Source organism: Watersipora subatra, chromosome 8 (assembly GCF_963576615.1).
Source record: "Watersipora subatra chromosome 8, tzWatSuba1.1, whole genome shotgun sequence".
Lineage (NCBI taxonomy): Eukaryota > Metazoa > Bryozoa > Gymnolaemata > Cheilostomatida > Watersiporidae > Watersipora > Watersipora subatra.
In genome coordinates this window covers 56,830,483-56,850,117 of record NC_088715.1, presented here as the reverse complement: position 1 = coordinate 56,850,117, position 19,635 = coordinate 56,830,483, and the positions used below count along the sequence as shown (strand labels likewise).

Sequence of the window (19,635 nt, the reverse complement as noted above, 5' to 3'; positions counted from 1 at the left end):
TTAATGCCTTTAATAGAATTCATATTCAACAGAAAAGTACAAAGAATATTACTACATATTCGCATAGAGTGTTTACCGCTATGCATTATTAATAGAAATCATAAAGGGTAGATGTATTACGATATACAGTGGAACCTCGGTTCTCGAACGCTTCAGTTCTCGACCAATTCGGTTTTCGACCAAAAGGAATTGAGATTTGTTCGTCTTGGATCTCGAAAACTAATTCGGTTCTCGACCAAACTGGAGAATGCGCATTAGAATTAAACATTCGGAACAGCTCTGGAAACAGCATGGATACATTCGTTAACAAAGAAAGAAGCAAGTTACACTTTATAAATTCTTTACAAGAAGAAACCATCTGGGATGACGTCCCTTTACCAAAGAAATTTGCTAGGGAAATAACTCATCTAGTCGAGTTATCCTAAATTGTTTTGGAGGAGGATTCTCCTTCAAAGATGTGAAGTAAACGTGCCATTGCTGTTTATATTTTCTTTTTTCACACGATTTTGATGTAACTGATCTGTTGCATTTTTCGCTGTTTCATTATCAATTTCTGCAGTTTTTGGTATTGTATCTTAACCTAGAATGTTTTTGATTTTTTAAGAGCAAAACATAAGAAATGTTTACATTTTGTTTTCTGTTTTCATCATCATAGATAGAAAATCTTTCATTACAAATAAACACCATCTATATCTACCCATTTTTATTTATAGTGTGTAGTATACAGTACAGTTTATGGTGTAAAATGTTAAAAACTTACTTAACCGAAGTTGTTACCTTGGCATACATTAATTCTAATGGGAATAATTGTTTCAGATTTCGAACAACTCGGTTTTCGAACAGCTTTCTGTAACGGATTATGTTCCAGAACCAAGGTTCCGCTGTACAACAAAAAGCTATGAGCTATATTTAAGCATTTACAAACCAATAACACTTTGTAAGAATTTATGAAAAGCTTACAACAAACAAACTAAGAGAGCATAACAATACCTCTATTAGTTTCTTACTCTCCTATATACTGACACAAACCCATTCCAAGGTGGAACAACTCCTGAACCTTAGAAATAGCATGTACATGTTTATTAGCGATTCCTTCAACGTGGCATTGAAAAGTTGGTAGCCTTAGTGAGCATGTGATCTGAGACATTTGCTACTCCTAACAATGCCTAGGTGCGTTATCTTGAGCAGCCTCACCTCTTGTGATTCCACTCCTGCACCTGCATGAAGCTGTTTAGACCAGCCTGTCCTGTGTTTACGGTGTACACTCCATCATCGGTCTCATTTTTCTGAAAACACGCACTGCCAATTCATGGACATGGATTGCCACTAAAACTAATAGAAATCTCTGGTTCTTGACACTGAGAGACAGACAGCTTTATCTGAGCCGATAGAATGAGTTACAAAATTATGCTTTGGTAGACGTTCACCTACGGAGAGTACCAGACGAGGCTAAGTGCCGGGAACACACAATTCGTCTCATATATATATGGGATGAATTTTCTGGGATATAATATGGTTTTCTCTCTTTCTCCTTGACAAAAAAAAAAGTCAGAATGATGGCTCAGTAGTGGCTGTATTTTTTACTTGCATCATTTTACGCAACAGCAAAATGAGTTCATACTAATGAATGACCAGAATTACACTAGCGATAAAATTCTTTGCATAGAAAATTCATTTCTACTCACCATATACAACATTTGCATTCTAACTTTTAAATGAAGGTGTTTTGCTTATTTCTGTGTACTGTGTTTATTTAGGTTTACTGCGTTTATTCTGTTTAATTCATACCGTACTGGCTGCAGTGCCTACTACAGATATATACATGTATATATATCCATATATATACAGTGAAACATGGATAACTCGCCCTCGGATAGCTTGAACACATGGTTACCTCAAACGGTTTCTTCGGTCCGTTCCCACGTAATGATAAATTGCTTTAGATAACTCGACCTCAACTCTGTTAACTCGAACCGTTTTTTGCCCAACACCAACCGAGACGGTTGTTATCGCTTTAGAAAATCACTTTATTCCAAACCATAGAGAAAAACCTCAACTTTTCGTAATTCATAGGCGTCATTATTACTACTATCGGTAAAATATTTTTGTCAACGGCTTTTCTAAAGGTTTGGTGAAATTTGATTCAACCAAACATCCGCTTAGCGATGGCCCTTCGGAAGTGAGGAAAAGTGAGGTGACCTTCGCATAAACTTCAAGAAAAATCGACAAAATTGATCTTGATTAAAGCGCTCAAAAAAAGATGTATTTTCTTCTGAGCATTTCAACAACGATCAAGTTTTGCCAATTTTAATCTAAAAAACGTCCTGGCATAACATCACCTCAAACAACAAAACAATCTCAAGTGATAGAAAAATCTCTACACTTTTTGATAAAAAAGTTTTAAACTTTACATTAAAAGCATTTAATTTGAAACAAGCCATTTGTGCTTTTGATTTATATTATAGTTTGTATATGTACATGTATCTACTAATAAATAAGTAAATACATGGACTTGTGACAGTGCTCTGATAACTTGAACACTCTGATAATTCGAACACTTTCGCTCGGTCCCGTGAAGTTCGAGTTATCCATGTTTGACTGTATCCATATATATACAGTCAAACATGAATAGCTCGCCCTCGGATAGCTCAAACACATGGTTAACTCGAACGGTTCTGTTTGGTCCATTCCCACGCAATGATAAATTGCTTCAGATAACTCAACCTCAACTTCGTTAACTCGAACAGTTTTTTGCCCAACGACTACCGAGACGGTTATTATCGCTTTAGAATATCACTTTATTCCAAGCCATAGAGATAAACCCCAACTTTTAGTAGTTTGTAGGCGTCGTTATTACCATCATCGGCAAAATATTTTCGTCAACGACTTCTAAAGGTTTGGTGAAAGTTGATTTCTACCAAGCATCCGCTTAGCGATGGTCCTACGAAGGCTAGAAAAAGCGATGTAACCTTCGCAGAAAGTTCAAGAAAAGTTGGCAAAATTGATATTGGTTAAAACAGGGTTCAAACACTCAAAAGAAAAAGATGTCTTTTCTTTGGAACATTTCAACAGCGATCAAGTTTTGCCAATATTAATCTGAACACGTCCTGGCAATCACATCAAATAAAACAACAAACAAATCTCAAGTGATAGAAAAATCTCTATACTTTCTGATAACATTTTTAAACTTTACATTAGAAGCATTTAATTTGAAACAAGCCATTTTTGCTTTTGATTTATATTATAGTTTGTATATGTAAATGTATCTACTAATAAATACATGAACTTATGACAGTGTTCTGATAATTTGAATGCTCTGATAACTCGAACACTTTCACTCGATCCCGCGAAGTTTGAGTAATTCATGTTTGACTGTATTTATATATAATGGCAATCTCTAAATACTTATATACAAGCTAAACTAACTAGCCAAACTGTAACATTGGCACGCAAGGTAAGAGAAAGGTACCTTGTAGAGGAAGCCAAAGTAACCATCCATAGGCACTGGAAGACTAATATTAGCTGCCTTTACCAAAGGAGCTAAAAGTTCCATCAGAGGGTCTTTGTAGCCTGCAAGCAAACGCACAAAGCCTCACTTTTAGGTAGCCCTAGCTCACTATTAGGTAGCCCTAGCTCACTATTAGGTAGCCCTAGCTAGAATAACGAGATCTGAACTGAACACTGACTAACAGTCAACCTTTTAAACATGTGATGATGATTTGCTTTAGAAGGAATTAGAAAATTTGTCGAGTCATCAGTACTGCATCGGGTTGTAGATTAGCTTCTCCTTATTTACTGTTGTTCATGATATGAATGGTGATCCACATTCATCCCTTGGTCAAACAAGGATGAAACGGTGTGAAAGAGACACATGACACTCAATTTAAACCAATGCAAGTTTTGCCCATGCTGTTGACTAAAGGGTAACAATGCAGAGCAAATACATGTATATATGCTGACAGTGTGAGAGAGGGTATTACAAGAATGTGTCCCACAAAAACCTTCTTGTTACTGCTGAGCTGGTACAATCTATCCTGGCAGTACAAGCTAGTCGATCATAAACTAGTCAAGAATTCCTGAATTAATCTTGCCAGAATCTGCAAATAATTTAAGGAGCTGAAACACACTATTTTGCACAGTTACTTGATCAGTGATTCCTGTGTGGGTTTGCTGCCATGAAAAAGGCCAAAGAGTAGGAGATAAATGGATGAAAGTAAAACCACAGCCACTACTTGTTTTTAGGTCAAGGAGAAAGAGAGAGAAAACTAAGTCAACATGAGAGTAGACAACGGTGAATAAGGAAGAACAACGGTAAAAAAGCTTTAATAAATCGCGGGAAAAAATGGGTGGGATAAGACTGCTTATGTGGAGTTATGAGATGGCAGAAAAGCAATTTGTCAAACATTAGTGGTGTCCCAGAAATGCTACTGTTGGTGAGAAGCTCATCCTAGTCAGAAATGTTTCTGTAGGCCTTTACAAACCTGGTGAGAGTACTGAAGTAATTTGTGGTTTGTGTAGTTTTAGAGATCAGTAAATGAAATAAAAACCGTGTGATGAAATGAAGATGTGGTAAAGTTACTAAAAGTGGTACAAAGAACTGGTAAACAAGAAGGACACTAAATCACATAATTCAGAAATAGAGGTTTGGCTAGGATCTACTACAGCGTATACAAATGTAGCAATAATAAAGCATAACCAAACTTGTGAATAGAAACATGAATGGTTTTGTGCACGCACCCCAGATGAGCTGATAGACGCTGAGTCTTTTAAACAACTGCTCATCCTTAATCAAGCCAAAATCTATCAATCCTGAGAGAACCATCTCAGCGGCTGGTATCGACTGAATCATGGTGACCACTGCCTGTAATACCGATTAAATAATACACATTCCTATTTATTAATTGATGGCGTTAGACCGGCATGTTGCTTTATCAAATAGTATTTACCTTAAATATAAGAATATACAATTTCATAGCATTGACTTTTATTCCAGCATAATGGCAGTATAATTTCATAGAATTTACATTAATCTACACTGATATATATATATATAAATATTAGTGTTTGTTTTTTGTTCAATCCTGTGTCCAGTTATAGCAATTAAAATCTAGCAATGAAAAATCTGCACGGCACTGGATTGGATCCCGGGACCTCCAGATCTAGAGGTGGCATACTAAACCATTAAGCTTCACGAAATGCGATGGAATCTTTAGGCGAATAGTCATTACATTGGTTAAGATACTCATGCTTAAAGCACTTGCTTAGAGTTAATGATTAGCGCTGTTGACCGTTACACGTAACGATTGTTAAGCTGGCCCAAAATGCGAGTATTGTTTTAGTATAGATTTTAGTAAAGATCTAGCTTTCCGGGTAAGTTACTCAAATTCATTATGTAACTATTCTATTACCCGTGTAACGCCGAGCATTTGGCTAGTGTGAAAATAAGAATATGTAATTTCCCAAAATCTTTTGTTAATATCGGAGTAACAAAATATAATTTTATAGTATTTACAATAATATCAATATTTGTACTTTAAAAACAGGTCATATTATGTAACTTCACAGAATTTGTGCTAATGTCAAAATCATAGTATGTAAGTTTATAGCATGTACATTAATATCAAGGTAACAATATACAAATTCGTGAAATCATGAGAATAAGAAAATATAATTTCATCGAATTTACATTAATATTAAAGCAACAATATACGACTGAATAACATTTCCATTAATATCGATGTAAAAATATTCATTTTTTGGCAAAAAAATTATCTATATCGTTTCACAAATATGAAATTATATGTAGTTCAATGCAAGCAATCTTTGCAAATTTGAATCACTGTAGAACTTTTAGGTAATCTCAACAAATGAATGCGAATTCAACCTACTGAGGTCTTTGCCTAACACAAGCTGACCAAATATCAAACAATTGAGATGATAACCTACCACCAAAGGAACGTTAATTGTTATGAAGGTGTCATTCTCATCACCCACTGAAAGACTTCTATCAAATACCAGAGTTCTTGGCTCAACGTAAGTAGCGGTGTGCGCCTCGGTGTCAAATGTAACATTCTTTTTAACCTTTATTTCCCTTGAAAAAAGAGATCATTGAATTAAGCGTAACAAACAACAGTCTGAAGTTACACAAGCACCTCGACAACAATGGGTAGCCCAGAACTAAAGCTACAACATAAACATTAAATCAGTTATACAGTAATCCTTCTTACTTCCCGGGGGTTATGTCCCAGTCCCACCGATGAAATAGGAACGTACACGGAACAGAAACTAGACTTTTTGAAAATTTTTAAACCTAGACTTTTTGGAAGTATGAACCAAATTTTTGAAGGTTTACTTGCAACAAAACTCACATTACGGTTAATTGGTATCAAAAGATTCACCATGTCTTACTCTGCTGTGTTGTAGGTGCAAAACATGTGGAAATGTGATTACAAGCTCTTAAAAGCTCAAAAACGAATAGTTAATCGCAGCCATCACGAAAACACTGTAGACTGGAAGCCCGTTCCAAAACAGCACAAATGGGATGTAGCTGAACATGATGGCTTCTGTTTACACTTTCATGCAACCTCATTCGCCGAAATATTCTCACAAATATACTTAACGCAATCAATAAAACCATGCCTATTGTCCTTACGCGTCTGTTTCATCATCATTGTAATGCTGTCACTTTGATCACTGATATCTCAAAACCTATCATAAAAATTCCTTCAATTTTCTAACCTTAGCTCGAAGGAGTACATATCATCTGCAAATAAACATGACGAGCCCGTTGGTCATCTGTGATAGTCGAACAATGCTGCAGAAAATGTGTGTTATTTGGCAGGAAGTATGGGCCACATGATCAGATTACGACTAGATGATTAGACCAAGCTGCAACAAAACTGTAAAGTAGCGAGCATCTATATTTGATACAGGCTTCAGGTTGAACTGAAAGTGTTTGTCATAAACTAGTGCTATGAGACGTTTTATATTAACCTTTTTATTGGCCTTTCATTTTAAGTGATAACATCACGTGTAAAACAATACCCACAATGTTTGAGTACGTCATCAAAATAAAGAGATTTCGTGATAGCTGCGATTAACTGTTCGTTTTTGAGCTTTTAAGAGCTTGTAATCACATTTCCACATATTTTGCACCTACAACAGAGCAGAGTAAGACATGGTGAATCTTTCGATGTCAAATAACTGTAATGTGAATTTTATTGCAAGTCAAACCTTTTATGATTCAAAAAACTTAAATTGCTTTCTGAACTTTCACAACTATTATACATGTAAGTACATGTACATGTAAGTACATGTAAATGTAAGTACATGTAAATGTAAGTACATGTACATGTAAGTATGCCTACATGTAAGTACACACACATGTGTAGTATGCGTACATGTAAGTACATGTACATGTAAGTACACGTAAGTACACATACATGTAAGTACACATACAGGTAAGTACATGTATTATGTATGTATGTACACATATATGTCCTTCTACATGCGGCATGCTTATATTGTATATACGATACTGAAATCCCTGAGAAATTAACAAGAAGTGAACGGAGAGGCATGACAGGGCAAGAATGAAAGAGGTAAATTCATCGCTAAATATTCTTAAGCCAATCAGCATCAGGGTAACATAAAGGTAGAAAGTACTTCATGATGATTCCCTGTAGATGAAGGACAAGTTGTCAAAATCTATTCAATAGTTGAAAAGAGCTATTCTCGTAAAATATTCTATTTTTATCATTGACATGAACTAGGTGACTAGATCATTGCTAGTGGACTTTCATAATCAATGCGTTTCCATGCTTCTAATGGGTTTGGAGTTGCCTACTACCGATGAATTTGCACCTTACTGTTGTCATAATTGGCAGTTACACTATAGATTTTTTCCAGATGCACGATGTATCCCTCAAAAACCAAACTTTTTAAAGTAGGCTCGCTTTCAGGTCATGGTCACTTTTCAATTAATGCGTTGTCAAATAGTTGCACTAAAAAGTAATCATTTTGTCATCCTCCTATGGCCGACCCATCCTTGGCATGTAAAGGCAAAAAGTCAAGCGAAACAGCACTGAGTAACAGTAGAACGCTTTTGTAGCAGAGAGCAGAGCTAGTTGTAGGCTGAATTTTTTTTACATCCACTAAGAAGAGCTCAGCTGAGTATTATCGATTCGGATTTACCAACAGAAAGTGTTTTCACGATGTCAAAGTACTCTCATAGCAAATGCCTTCTGCATTATTTTAGTGAAGCGAAATGGCATCATATACATTCAGATTTTACGATTCGGAGTGGAAGCAACTTCCAACCCATTCGAAGCACGAAAAAGCAGTAATAAATATAATATAATAAATGGACTGGATGCTTCCATTCATGCCTTAGAGACAAGACTGACATGTATGAGCATATACATATACTGTACAAATAAAGGTCACTGACAAACCACGATACAGCGAAGCCACTGTAGTTAAAGCAGTGAAGTAGGAGGGACTACCGTACCTGCAATATAAACCTGCAATATAAACCTGCGATATAAACCTGCAATATAAATCTGTATTATAAACCTGCAATATAAACTAGAAATAACACAATGGTTCATAAGGTAACTTGTTTGGTGAGATACTTTGCAGAGCGCAGTGATAACATTCATTCGCACAGTATATTCCTCAGTATGTAGATAGTTAAAAGTGATTCAGGATCATATGTGAAACTAATTGTTCATCTCTTCCAACATGAGACAAAAAAATACATGCAGCGGCTGAAAAAGTGGCTGGAAAAAGTTCAACCCCAAACCTTCATGGCCACGTATGCGAGCAGACTGAAACAACAATTATGATCATTTAGAGAATTTAGTATAAGCTTCATTTACAGCACTGTAAACTAAGAGAAAATCTGAACTATTAGCCACACGATGTTAGTTGCTTATTGATAACTTTCTTATCTCAAAGGCTTATTTATATTAATCTATAAACGCAGGAAGTCTAACTTAACTGTGTAGAGTTACTTAGAGATTCCAACATCCTATGCATTCAGCCACCCGCAATCCTACGTAAGACAAAGCCTATTAAAAGCCTTAACATGTCACAGGAGTTCAAAGAAATCACAAATCTATCAGAGCAAGCATTGGCATTAGACACTTAGCATTTATCCAGCTAAGTGTTGCAGAGCTGCCAACTGTCTTGCAAGACAACAGTGTTTTTAAAATGATCAGTTGCCGAGTTCAATCCAGATGCTAAAGTAACAAGTTTTATTGATAAAGTTGATTTTGCATAAAAGTCATGAGCAAGTCACGAACATGTTCAACTTTTACTGATGAATAAATGCAACAAACAACTAACTGTTCAAAATTTCCAATTTGATGTTTAAATATAGTTCAGTTGTACTTGCGATTAATTTTAAAACTCTGTCAACATCAGCTACATTCGTTCACTGTCCAAACAGTCATATAAACCAAAGTTTTGAGGAGTTTAGTGCTTTCTGCAGTAAATTATCAACACTTTTTGGTATGAAGTGCTAAAGACAAAAGTAAACTAATTCAGCAGTTAACGTGGTTAAAGGTTGACTTGCAACAAAATTCACATACAGTTATTTGGTACCAAAAAATTCACCATGTCTTACTCTGCTGTGTTGTAAGTGCAAAATTTGTGGAAATGTGATTACAAGCTCTTCAAAGCTCAAAAACAAAGAGTTAATCGCTGCCATTACGAAATTGGCGTAGATTAGAATCCCATTCTAAAACGGCTTCAATGGGACATAATTGAACAAGATGGCTTTTGTTTACACTTTCATGCAACCTCATTCGCCGAAATATTTTCACAAATATACTTCACGCATTCAATAAAACCCAGTTTATTGTCCTTACGCGTCTATTTCCTCATCATTGTAATGCTGTCAATTTGAGCGCTGATAGCTTAAAACCTACCGTGAAAATCGGTTTAATTTTTTAACCTTATGTCGAAGGAGTGCATATCATCCTCTGATAAACATGACGAGCCTGTTGGTCACCTGTGATAGTCAAAAAATGCTGCAGAAATTGTTCGCGCCATTTGGCAGGAAGTATGGGTCACATGATCAAATTACGGCTAGCCGATTAGACCAAACCGAAACAAAACTGTAAAGTAGCGAACATCTATATTTGATACGGGCTCTTCGGTAAAACCCGAAGTGTTTGTCATAAACTAGTGTTACGAGAAGTTTTACATTGAGCCTTTTATTGGCCTTTCAATTCGCGTGAGAACATCACGTGTCAAAGCAATAACCAAATGGATTGTCTACATCAGAGAAATAAACTGATTCCAATCTACAAGTTTCGTGATCGCGGCGATTAACTGTCCGTTTTTGAGCTTTTAAGCGCTTGTAATTACATTTCCACATATTTTGCACCTACCACACAGCAGAGTAAGACATGGTGAATCTTTTGATATCAAATAACTGTAATATGAATTTTGCTGCAAGTCAACCTTTAAAGACCAGTTCATAAATTGCTAAACAATGATAGCGACGCACTCGGACTGGATATCTGCTCTACACTAGAGAGACAAGCCAACTAAGGTAGCTTTCAGATTTCCTAGATGTAGGTCCATTCCATGATAGATTTTATTTTGACACGCAGTCACGAGTACCCATCTAGAGTACATGTAGAGAATCCAAAAGTGCCCTGAGATTTCAACATTGGAGACATTAAGCATTCGCTGATCAGACTTTGCTCTCAGCTAGCACGATAACACTAAATGATCCCAAGGGACATCAGTACCAGCCCAACTCTTTGTTTTGATATTTCTTATCAAATGGTGTCAACAACAGTGTTGTTGGGCATGTGTCCAACTAGAGCTATTATTAGTCAGTGCATTGGCTGATGGATAACTGAAGAGTTGGGAGTCGCAAGTACAATAAAATATTTCTTTTAAGCCTGGTTTCCATATGACAGCGCAAGGCGCGCAACAAGGCGCACGACGTCGTGCGTAGGCCAGTTGTGATATGGAAACGTCAACGCACGACGGTCGCGCGACGTGCGTACGCTGATCGCAAGTATCCAACAGAATGGATCCTTGCGATGGGTGCGAGCGATTATGTATCCCACAATACACCGCTAGACCTTTTCAACCTATCCCACAATTCCAGCAAAGGGCTTTGTTCCGAAGAAATCGGTCTCCCGTACGAAAGAATAAGCCTGATTTTTATATGACAGCGTAATTTCGCAACGGAGGTCTGTTTTTCAGAAGAAATATGTCTCTCCTACAAAAAAGTAAGGAAAATATCCACCCTGTCCAATGCAAGCATGAAGCTTACGCGCGATATGGAAACACTGCCTCGCGGCCCAAGAAATGCATTGCGCACAATCACTGGGCCGCGCGCGATCATTGCGCTGTCATATGGAAACCAGGCTTTAGAGTGACATCAGCTAATATTTTATATATAAATCTCAGTGTTTGTCGCCCAGTTAAAGTGATAAAGTTTTAGGAACGAAAATCCGCTTAACATTGGATTTGAACCCCGGAACCTCTATTTCTCCAGACAGGCGTACCGCCCACTACACTACGCGTCCAATTGACGCTAGTAACCTATAAATGTGCACATACTTAAAGCAACGTTTGCCAAAACACTAGCATAACTGACTAGTAACGTCAAGCTGGCTTCACGGCTCTTATTATAGTAAAGATTTAAACTGGCTCAAGTTACTAACTCAAGTTACTAACTCAAGTTACTAGCTTAAATTACTAGCTTGAGTTACTAACTCAAGTTACTAGCTTAAGTTACTCAAACTCATTAGGTATTCATTTTATTCATTCATTTGATTGCTTGTGTAATGCCAGGCGTTCAGCTAATATTACACATTATCCACCTTGTAAGAAAATGAATGTAGAAGCAAGCTTCTGAAGATAAGAATGAAGATATAAAAGCTAACAGAGTCTAATTGAAGCTCTAGATGCAGTAAAACACGAGGAGTGCGCTAGAAGCTCTGTGTTCTTACTTATAGGTATATGGGCCTCTCTGTATGACATATGGCTTCTTTCCCTCGGCCACTTCGGATGGATTAGTCAAGTCAAAGAAATAGAACTTCATGTTCATGTTGACACTATCACCAGGGTCTTTCCATGTCGACAGAGTGCTTGATGTGTTTGACATTGGAATCATCTAGAAAAGCAGGTGCTGTGCAGGTAATTTAGCCTATATGAGTCTCAAACAGAATCTTGGGCATCCTGATTGATGGGGCTTTTGGAATCTTTACGCGTGTGGAAAGAGAATTCAAAATGGCTGCCCTCTCACAATTGTAGAATAACTAACACATTTTTACAAGGATTTGTGTACATGATTGGATGTGATGACCATGTTGGAAAGATCTCATATGCATCTCTATAAACACTAGACTTTTGAAGCATCATTAAAAACTGAGGGCCAAGACTTGGTAAATGATTACAACAACTAGCCGCTTGCAATATAAGAAATATGTTCAATGAATGCTAAAACTTTTCAATGTAGTGTCTCTGTTTATGAGTGATCATAAAAATAATCCGTATGTTGATCTTACATCAATGAAAATGTCACATAAAAGATTACTCCATGTTTATGTATTTGTAGACTTTCAACAATTGCGCTTTGTACAGACACATTTAAACATAGATTTTGGAATTGGTCAAGTTAGAAGGATTTACTACAATTGGCGAATTCAATATAATGGAACTTGAAACTTGCGCAATCTTAATTCATAATATTACTAGTATTTAGTCGGGTGTTGCCAAGGATTTCATTTATTTTTAATCAGATAGCCCGCAGCACACGCTCAGATTGCTAACGTAAACTGTTGCACAATTTTCCATGACAACAATCCATGAATGAGTTCATTAAGGGGAGTTTCCCTTAATGCATGGGAAGGGGAAGGGCATGGGAAGGGGCATTCTTGGGGCAAGGGAAGGGGCATTCTTGGATTTCTAATCACAATGATGTTTAAGAGGCAAGTTTCTCAGGAACCAAACAGTTTTGAAACCAAAGATTTTGCTGACCAGGACGAAGGCATAGAGAACATAAATGCGAAATCTGAACGAAAATGGGCAAAAAACGTGAAAACATATCGCATTTACCCCGAAAATGTGAAAACATATCGCATTTACACAGAAAATGTGATAACATATCGCATTTACACAGAAAATGTGAAAACATATCGCATTTACACAAAAAATGTGAAAACATCGCATTTACACAGACTAACACAGACACAAACAAGTGTACACAATAACAAAATGAGATGTATAAATAAAGGTGTAAAAAATCAACAATGACCAAATGGTGAAATAAAAATAACATCAAAATGGATTGATTCCTCTAAAACCTATAAACAACTTGATTGATTACCATCAAGGTAACAGATCCTCAGCAATTAGCGCTTGAACACAAGGTGTCCATGTACAGTCAGTGTTTCTCAACTAATTAGGGTTACATGCATCTTTCTCAGACTACTTGAAAACTCACCAGCCTTCGAGAAACATTTACACAGGTGAGTTATAGAATAAGGTAAGTTATAGAATAAGGTAAGTTATAGAATAAAGTAAGTTATAGAATAAGGTAAGTTATAGAATAAGGTAAGTTATAGAATAAGGTAAGTTATAGAATAAGGTGTTGATTATCCTAGTAATATTTGTAAATGTCAGATTCTTTTTGTACTGATCTGTTCTTATTTGTAATTTGTAAAGAATTCAAATAGAAACAATTGGTACATTATGTATAATTCGTTATTTAAGTGCTGTCATTTTCTGGCATTCCATTACCTATGCTACTTTTGGGCATAACCCAAAAGTTTACAGAGATGCTGTATTCCGAGCTCCATAAGTACATAATTCCTAAATAACTTTCCAGCAAGCCAAGCAAGTTGAAGATCATTTGTGAGAGTTTAGTTGTTTTGAAGCATTGCTGTACCCACAGAAAACTTTGAGACGATTGCGTTGGTATCAACAGTTGTTGGTGACAGAGCCTAAGAGACAGCCTCACCAGCTGCAACTAGTTCTGGCAATGGATTAGCTGTGTGCAATGCAATCTAGTTTGATCAGCTAATGCAAGGCCTATCAGCTACACAAGTGGAAAATGAGCCCAACTCTGCTGGTAGAATTGAAATATAAAATATGTCTCAAAACTAATTAAATCAGGTGAAGAGGCTATCGTAGCAATATAAGTAAGAGAGCAAATTTTTAGCAAGCCTGAAACATAAGAAAAGAAAGTTTATATATCATGAAGAAAAAAGTTCCACAAATAGTTTTGTGGAACAAAAGCGTATTTAGCCTATATAATCAGCCTTACAGATCCAATCATGACAGGCTTGTTCATATCTTTTTTCAATGCTAACAATGCTTGTCATAATTGTATCTGTAAGACTGATGTACGATCTGATGATTAGATCTTGGAAAATACTTTAGAAAATGTTGACCACAGTGTCTAGGTACAGTGATTACTATTCTATATTCCTAGCACCTCCATGCAAATTAGACTCTCAAGTACGCTAAATTACCTTATGCAAAACTAATTTTGTTCACACAACCCATAAGCTAGTTAAATTAAAAGCGTTCAATAATATGACATAAAACAGTAACTAATAGTCCAAAAGACAGTGATCGTACTTAACAGTTTCTTGGACTGACAGGTAATGTTTTCCATACTTTGAACTATTCAAGAGCATCTAACACGCACTACAAACATGTTAGACTGTTTAAAATAAATTATTATCACATAATTAAGCGTATCCTTACCGTATTCAATTCCTCTTTAACTATAAGGTTGAAAACGGGGATCAGAATGATGCCCAGAATTAATAATATAACACCAGCGGTCAATAACAAGACGACTGGCAGTACACGAACAAATCGTTTTTTGTTACGAGGATCCCCCATAGCGCGATAGTTTCATAAAAAAACAGTGGCCAAATAATCACATCACTAAAATACTTGTATTAACAAGATTTCATTCTACGAAGTTATGTAACTGAAAGTACGACTGGCGACCGGAGGCACGCTTGAGCCATTTTCAGCTTTTGCTTCCAGAACAACACCCACCCCTTGAAAACGTGAAGTACTTGCGCTAATATCATGCTTCCATTTAACATAGTTCTATCAATATACAAATCGCGGAAATTTCCTATCGAAAAAAAGTTCGCGCGCTTTCCGATTATCCCCGGTTATCTTTTTGTTTATAAACTGGCGCGCATGTCCATTTTATCACAATGCATGGCTTTGTGCGTTATTAAATTATGACTATTACTAAAGTGTACGTGTGATTAGTGTATATACCAGATGCTTTAAAGAAAAGATTCATTTCTCCAAATCCTAAAACGCAAATTCCTAAAAATTCTCTCATAAGTCATAACCAAATACAATTCAGGCAATTCAATAAAAGTTTTGCCATACATGCAATTTTATTCAGGTTGAATGCAGTGACAAATTAAGTAGCTACTACTTCAACTTGTTTTTGAACATAAATATCAGCAATCGAAAACAATTGTTGTACTCGAAGTATTAGCCAAAGCAGATAGTTTAATGGAGAAACGCCTAAAGACTGGAGACATACGCAATATTACAATAAACATGACACCTAATACGTTAGAAGACCAGCAATAAAGACAGTCATCATATACTCATCTACAAGCAGCTCAGAAACCTCCTGTGAAAGTAGCCCTTTGAGGAAAGAGACACCATATGACATGCCAAAAACTATTAAAAGCTATCAGACCTGTACTAGCCATGACCAAGACAATTGGAGTTAGTCATCATTTTCAATCATTACACTCCCATGGCGGACTTAGGACAAGTTCACCCAATTGCTAATCCTCTGCAACATAAAGAACAGAACCTGAGCACCTAAACACCTTCTCATTGGCTAACAGAGACATCTATAAAAGAGATCAGCTCCAACGACTCAGCATCTCTCTTTCTCTCTCTCCTCCCTTTCTCTCCTCCCTCTTTCTCTCTTTTTCCTCTCTCTCCCCTCTCTTTTTTTCTCTCTCCTCTCTTTCTCTCTCTCACCACCCATGACAACTGGATATGATAGGTGAATATCAGTTTTTGATAGAACACCATGCCCTATTAGATTATTTGGCAAGAATCTATGACCCATTATGCCCTATGATTTTAACAATGCTCGCAGAAAGTAGATTTAATTAGTTATTTTCAACGCTAAATATTAGACCACTTAAAGTCTAAGTAAATTACCGAGACCTCAAGCGTATTGATATGAGCCGCCTTGCCCCTTAATGTGAAACAAGTAGACCTTTTAATGAAATGAAAATTAAGATAGTATCTCATGATAAACGCTGACATAACAAAATAACTGTCAACTCATTTTAGCTTTTTCGAATCACCACTTTTGTCTTTTTAAATAGGCTTGTACATTAAGCATTTCCAGTGCTTTGACTGGTCATACAGGCAATAGTTGTATTCATGGAAATTCTCAGGAGATAATATAATTTCAGGAGTGGTGGAAGGGACTTATGACCGTGAGCTGAGACTTGCCACACAGACATTTAACACAGCACCGCTGTTGCATGAGCGTAAGCCAACAAGGAGTGGGTATTGTTTTGAGTACACTTGCATGCTAACAAGTTTTTATTCTCTTTCATGGAGATGGTAGGCACTTACGTAGCTTGTACAACACGCCTTTGCCTTATAACAAATGTTCTTTGCAGATTTATGTATGTTATCACTGGGCATGCAGTTTGTTGGAACTGCCGTGCTCATGCATTTATGATGACTGTTCTAGGCAAATTTCTAAGCTATGTCTAACTATTAATTATTTACTCTAACATAATTAATTGCTTGCTAGGCAGTGCGTTTATCTGACTGCCCAGAACAACCTGCATCTCTAATTACATGTATCTAATTAGTAGTAAGGCTTTGTCCTCACTTCCTAGTATTGCATAAATCATACTTTTAAAGGTTGCAGAAAGCCCACTGGCACAGGCTACAGAATTTCATTATAAATCCTTAGGCATGCAGAACCTAGAATTCTGCACACAGTTTTCATATTTTACTTATTGTTGCTCAGCCCATGTTACAAAATTTTGTATAAAAAAAATCGTATTACTGTATTTAAGTGTTAATAGCAATTGTATGATTTCCAGCCTCTTATAGTGGTTCTCCAGGAGTAGAATCTTTCAGTTATGGGGTAGATGATATGAGTGGACTAATTTATATCATTTAGCCGTTACTATTTCCATCGGTGCCAGGTTGCTTGTCACATAATTATTGAGATTTGGCGTTGTCGTTACATGATTATATAGTTAGCCTAGTGACAGACAACTCACACTTGAAAAGACAGTATAATAGCAAGTGCATTTATTTTTCTTAGTCAGTCATACCGAGATACTGAACAGACTACACATCAGATAACATTATACCTTTACTTGCTGTTAACGAAAACCAGAAACTTGTAATTCTATAGTATACTGATCTAATATTAGCATTTACCCTAGTTATATAGAGGGAAGTGTTAAGGAGTGGAGAGTGAGATAGCTAGTGGTGAGCTAGGAGAAGATAGCTTCTATGAAAGACAGACACTTGGCCACATGAAACCACTATTATTGTAGAAAAGGACATTAACTATATGCAGTAGTGGTCCTCCAAGCCACACAGACACTCGCCACAAAGAGAGACATAGATTTGTCAAACTATATTCACCGCAAGGACACAGGATATCGCACAGTTCTGCACATAATAGAAAAGGTACGACCGTTAGTTAAATAAGAACTGAACATTTGTGTTATATCAGTGTTACAAAAGAATGTTTAAAGGTTACCAGGCTGGTGACTGAAGCTAAGAAGAAAAGTAACGTTGAGGCACAACACGGCGCTATGAGTATGAGGCATCGAAGTGGATTACTAGTTTTGATGATTTCCACCCTTCTGTTTTTTTCTGTTTTGTTCTGGGAGATGTCAGATTATAGCACTGGCTCAGGCCGAATTACAGAAGATCGTTTGGTCTCTTACATACCAAAAGACTATCATCTAACCAATGAAAGTTCTCCAACACACGGCAGTCTACAAAGTAAAGCTAATAGCTCAAACCAGGTTTCAAGACTGGAAGACAAGGAAGTTTACGCTCTCCCGACTAGCAAAAAGCCCAACCTTGAGGTAAAGTTGCTCTTGGCGTACACAAAATTTTACGGATGCGTTCTCCCGACATATTTAAGTGAGTATGACAAATCAGTAGTAGTTGCTGCAAGTTTTAGCGACTGCGAGTACAAATGCAAATGGACTACTAACAAAAATGACTACAGCAAAAGTGATGCCGTAGTGTTTCATTTGTATAACAACTTGGATAATAAAGATTTTGTGCTCAGCGAGTTACCGACTCGGAGGAATGTCAACCAGAAATGGGTTTTAATAATAAGAGAGCCCCCTGCATTCTACTACCCTGTTCAGTTAAAACTCCTTAACGATATGTTCAACTTGACCATGACCTTTCAATCTACTGCAGACATCTTTATTCCTTATGGTGGCTATTGGAATCTAACCGAAGATCGTAAGCGGAGACCGCCAATAAATTATTTGAAAGGTAAAAACAAAACGGTGGTTTGGTTGGTTAGTAATTGTATAACGAGCAGCAGACGAGAAAGGTATGTTACAGATCTACAGAAATATATAGACATAGATGTGTTCGGTGCATGTGGAAAGCCCATCACTGGTAAGTACAGTCCTTTGATGGCAGAATTCGCCAACAAGTACAAGTTCTACATAGCATTTGAAAACTCTGACTGTGAAGACTACATCACCGAGAAGTTTTGGAGAAGCCTCTATCATGGAATGATTCCAATTGTAAGGGGACATCGAGTTGACTACAAAAAGTTTGCTCCTCCGCACTCATACATTCATGCAGATTCCTTTATCACTCCTAAAGCTTTAGCGGAGTACTTGAAGGCGGTTTCCAAAAGTCCAGAACTGTTTCAGAAGCACCATGAATGGAGGAGGCTGTATGATGCCGATTTCAAGCACTTTACTTTCAACAAGAATTGGATGTGTGACCTTTGCACGCAAGTTCATACTTCAAGTAGAAAGACTGTTGATGTTTTTCAAGAGTTTAGTGAAACAACAAAATGTTTCACATATCATGAGCCGTATGGAAGAAACAGAACAGGAGAACGTTTGGAGAACATAATGATTTAATAAATATATTTTCACTTAACCCTGTTTAAGTACAGACTGGTGGAGTATATTACATTTCATTGTTGTGGCTTTTACTACCGTTTGGTTATAACGTATAGCAATATGTCAAAGGGTTACTGTTTGTTTTCATTGTAACACTAATGGCTAATGGTTTGTGAAATAATATTGTGTTTTTATTAATGAATGAAGATTTGTTAAAAATCAGTATTGAAATCAAGCAGTGCCAAATGATTTTTATTACTTCATTGTAAAGTTTTAAATAAAATTTATACAATGCACCCTCAGGATACAATTACCTTGGTATACGATTTTTTTACCTTACAAAGTTGAACATGGTGAGATTTTCACCTCGCCATAGAACTTTTATTTCACCATACGATTTCAAAAAAGTTTTCGCCCGAATACAAATTTGGCAGTCGGTGTGCTTATTACGTATGTCGAAATAGCAAAGACGCCGAAATTCGATTCGCCACAAACATTTTCACAA

General features: G+C 36.6%; 2 protein-coding genes across 4 annotated transcripts in view; one reads left to right on the top strand and one right to left on the bottom strand.

Annotated features, from left to right (window-relative positions):
• LOC137402875 (lysosome membrane protein 2-like) overlaps nucleotides 1–14,963 on the bottom strand; it is a 28,972-nt gene extending 14,009 nt beyond the window's left edge. For 2 of the 3 annotated variants that reach the window (XM_068089382.1, XM_068089383.1), the window contains exons 1-6: nucleotides 14,746–14,963; nucleotides 11,982–12,145; nucleotides 5,947–6,091; nucleotides 4,738–4,861; nucleotides 3,470–3,570; nucleotides 1,195–1,286 (exon numbers count right to left, since the gene is read on the bottom strand). In XM_068089382.1, the coding sequence (XP_067945483.1) occupies nucleotides 1,195–1,286; nucleotides 3,470–3,570; nucleotides 4,738–4,861; nucleotides 5,947–6,091; nucleotides 11,982–12,145; nucleotides 14,746–14,886 (767 nt within the window). In that variant the 5' untranslated portion in view covers nucleotides 14,887–14,963. The remainder of the gene's footprint in view (nucleotides 1–1,194; nucleotides 1,287–3,469; nucleotides 3,571–4,737; nucleotides 4,862–5,946; nucleotides 6,092–11,981; nucleotides 12,146–14,745) is intronic. The other variant, XM_068089384.1, reaches the window with a different exon arrangement.
• Nucleotides 12,117–19,357, top strand: LOC137402879 (4-galactosyl-N-acetylglucosaminide 3-alpha-L-fucosyltransferase FUT6-like). The gene is made up of 3 exons (XM_068089390.1): nucleotides 12,117–12,168; nucleotides 16,461–16,553; nucleotides 17,574–19,357. The coding sequence occupies exon 3, from the start codon at nucleotides 17,838–17,840 to the stop codon at nucleotides 19,146–19,148; it is 1,311 nt and encodes a 436-aa protein (XP_067945491.1). The 5' UTR covers nucleotides 12,117–12,168; nucleotides 16,461–16,553; nucleotides 17,574–17,837; the 3' UTR covers nucleotides 19,149–19,357.
• The last annotated feature ends 278 nt before the right edge of the window (nucleotides 19,358–19,635 follow it).

Coding starts and splice junctions, on each gene's coding strand:
- LOC137402879 (XM_068089390.1), top strand. CDS start 17,838: ATGAGTATGAGGCATCGAAGTGGATTACTAGTTTTGATGATTTCCACC.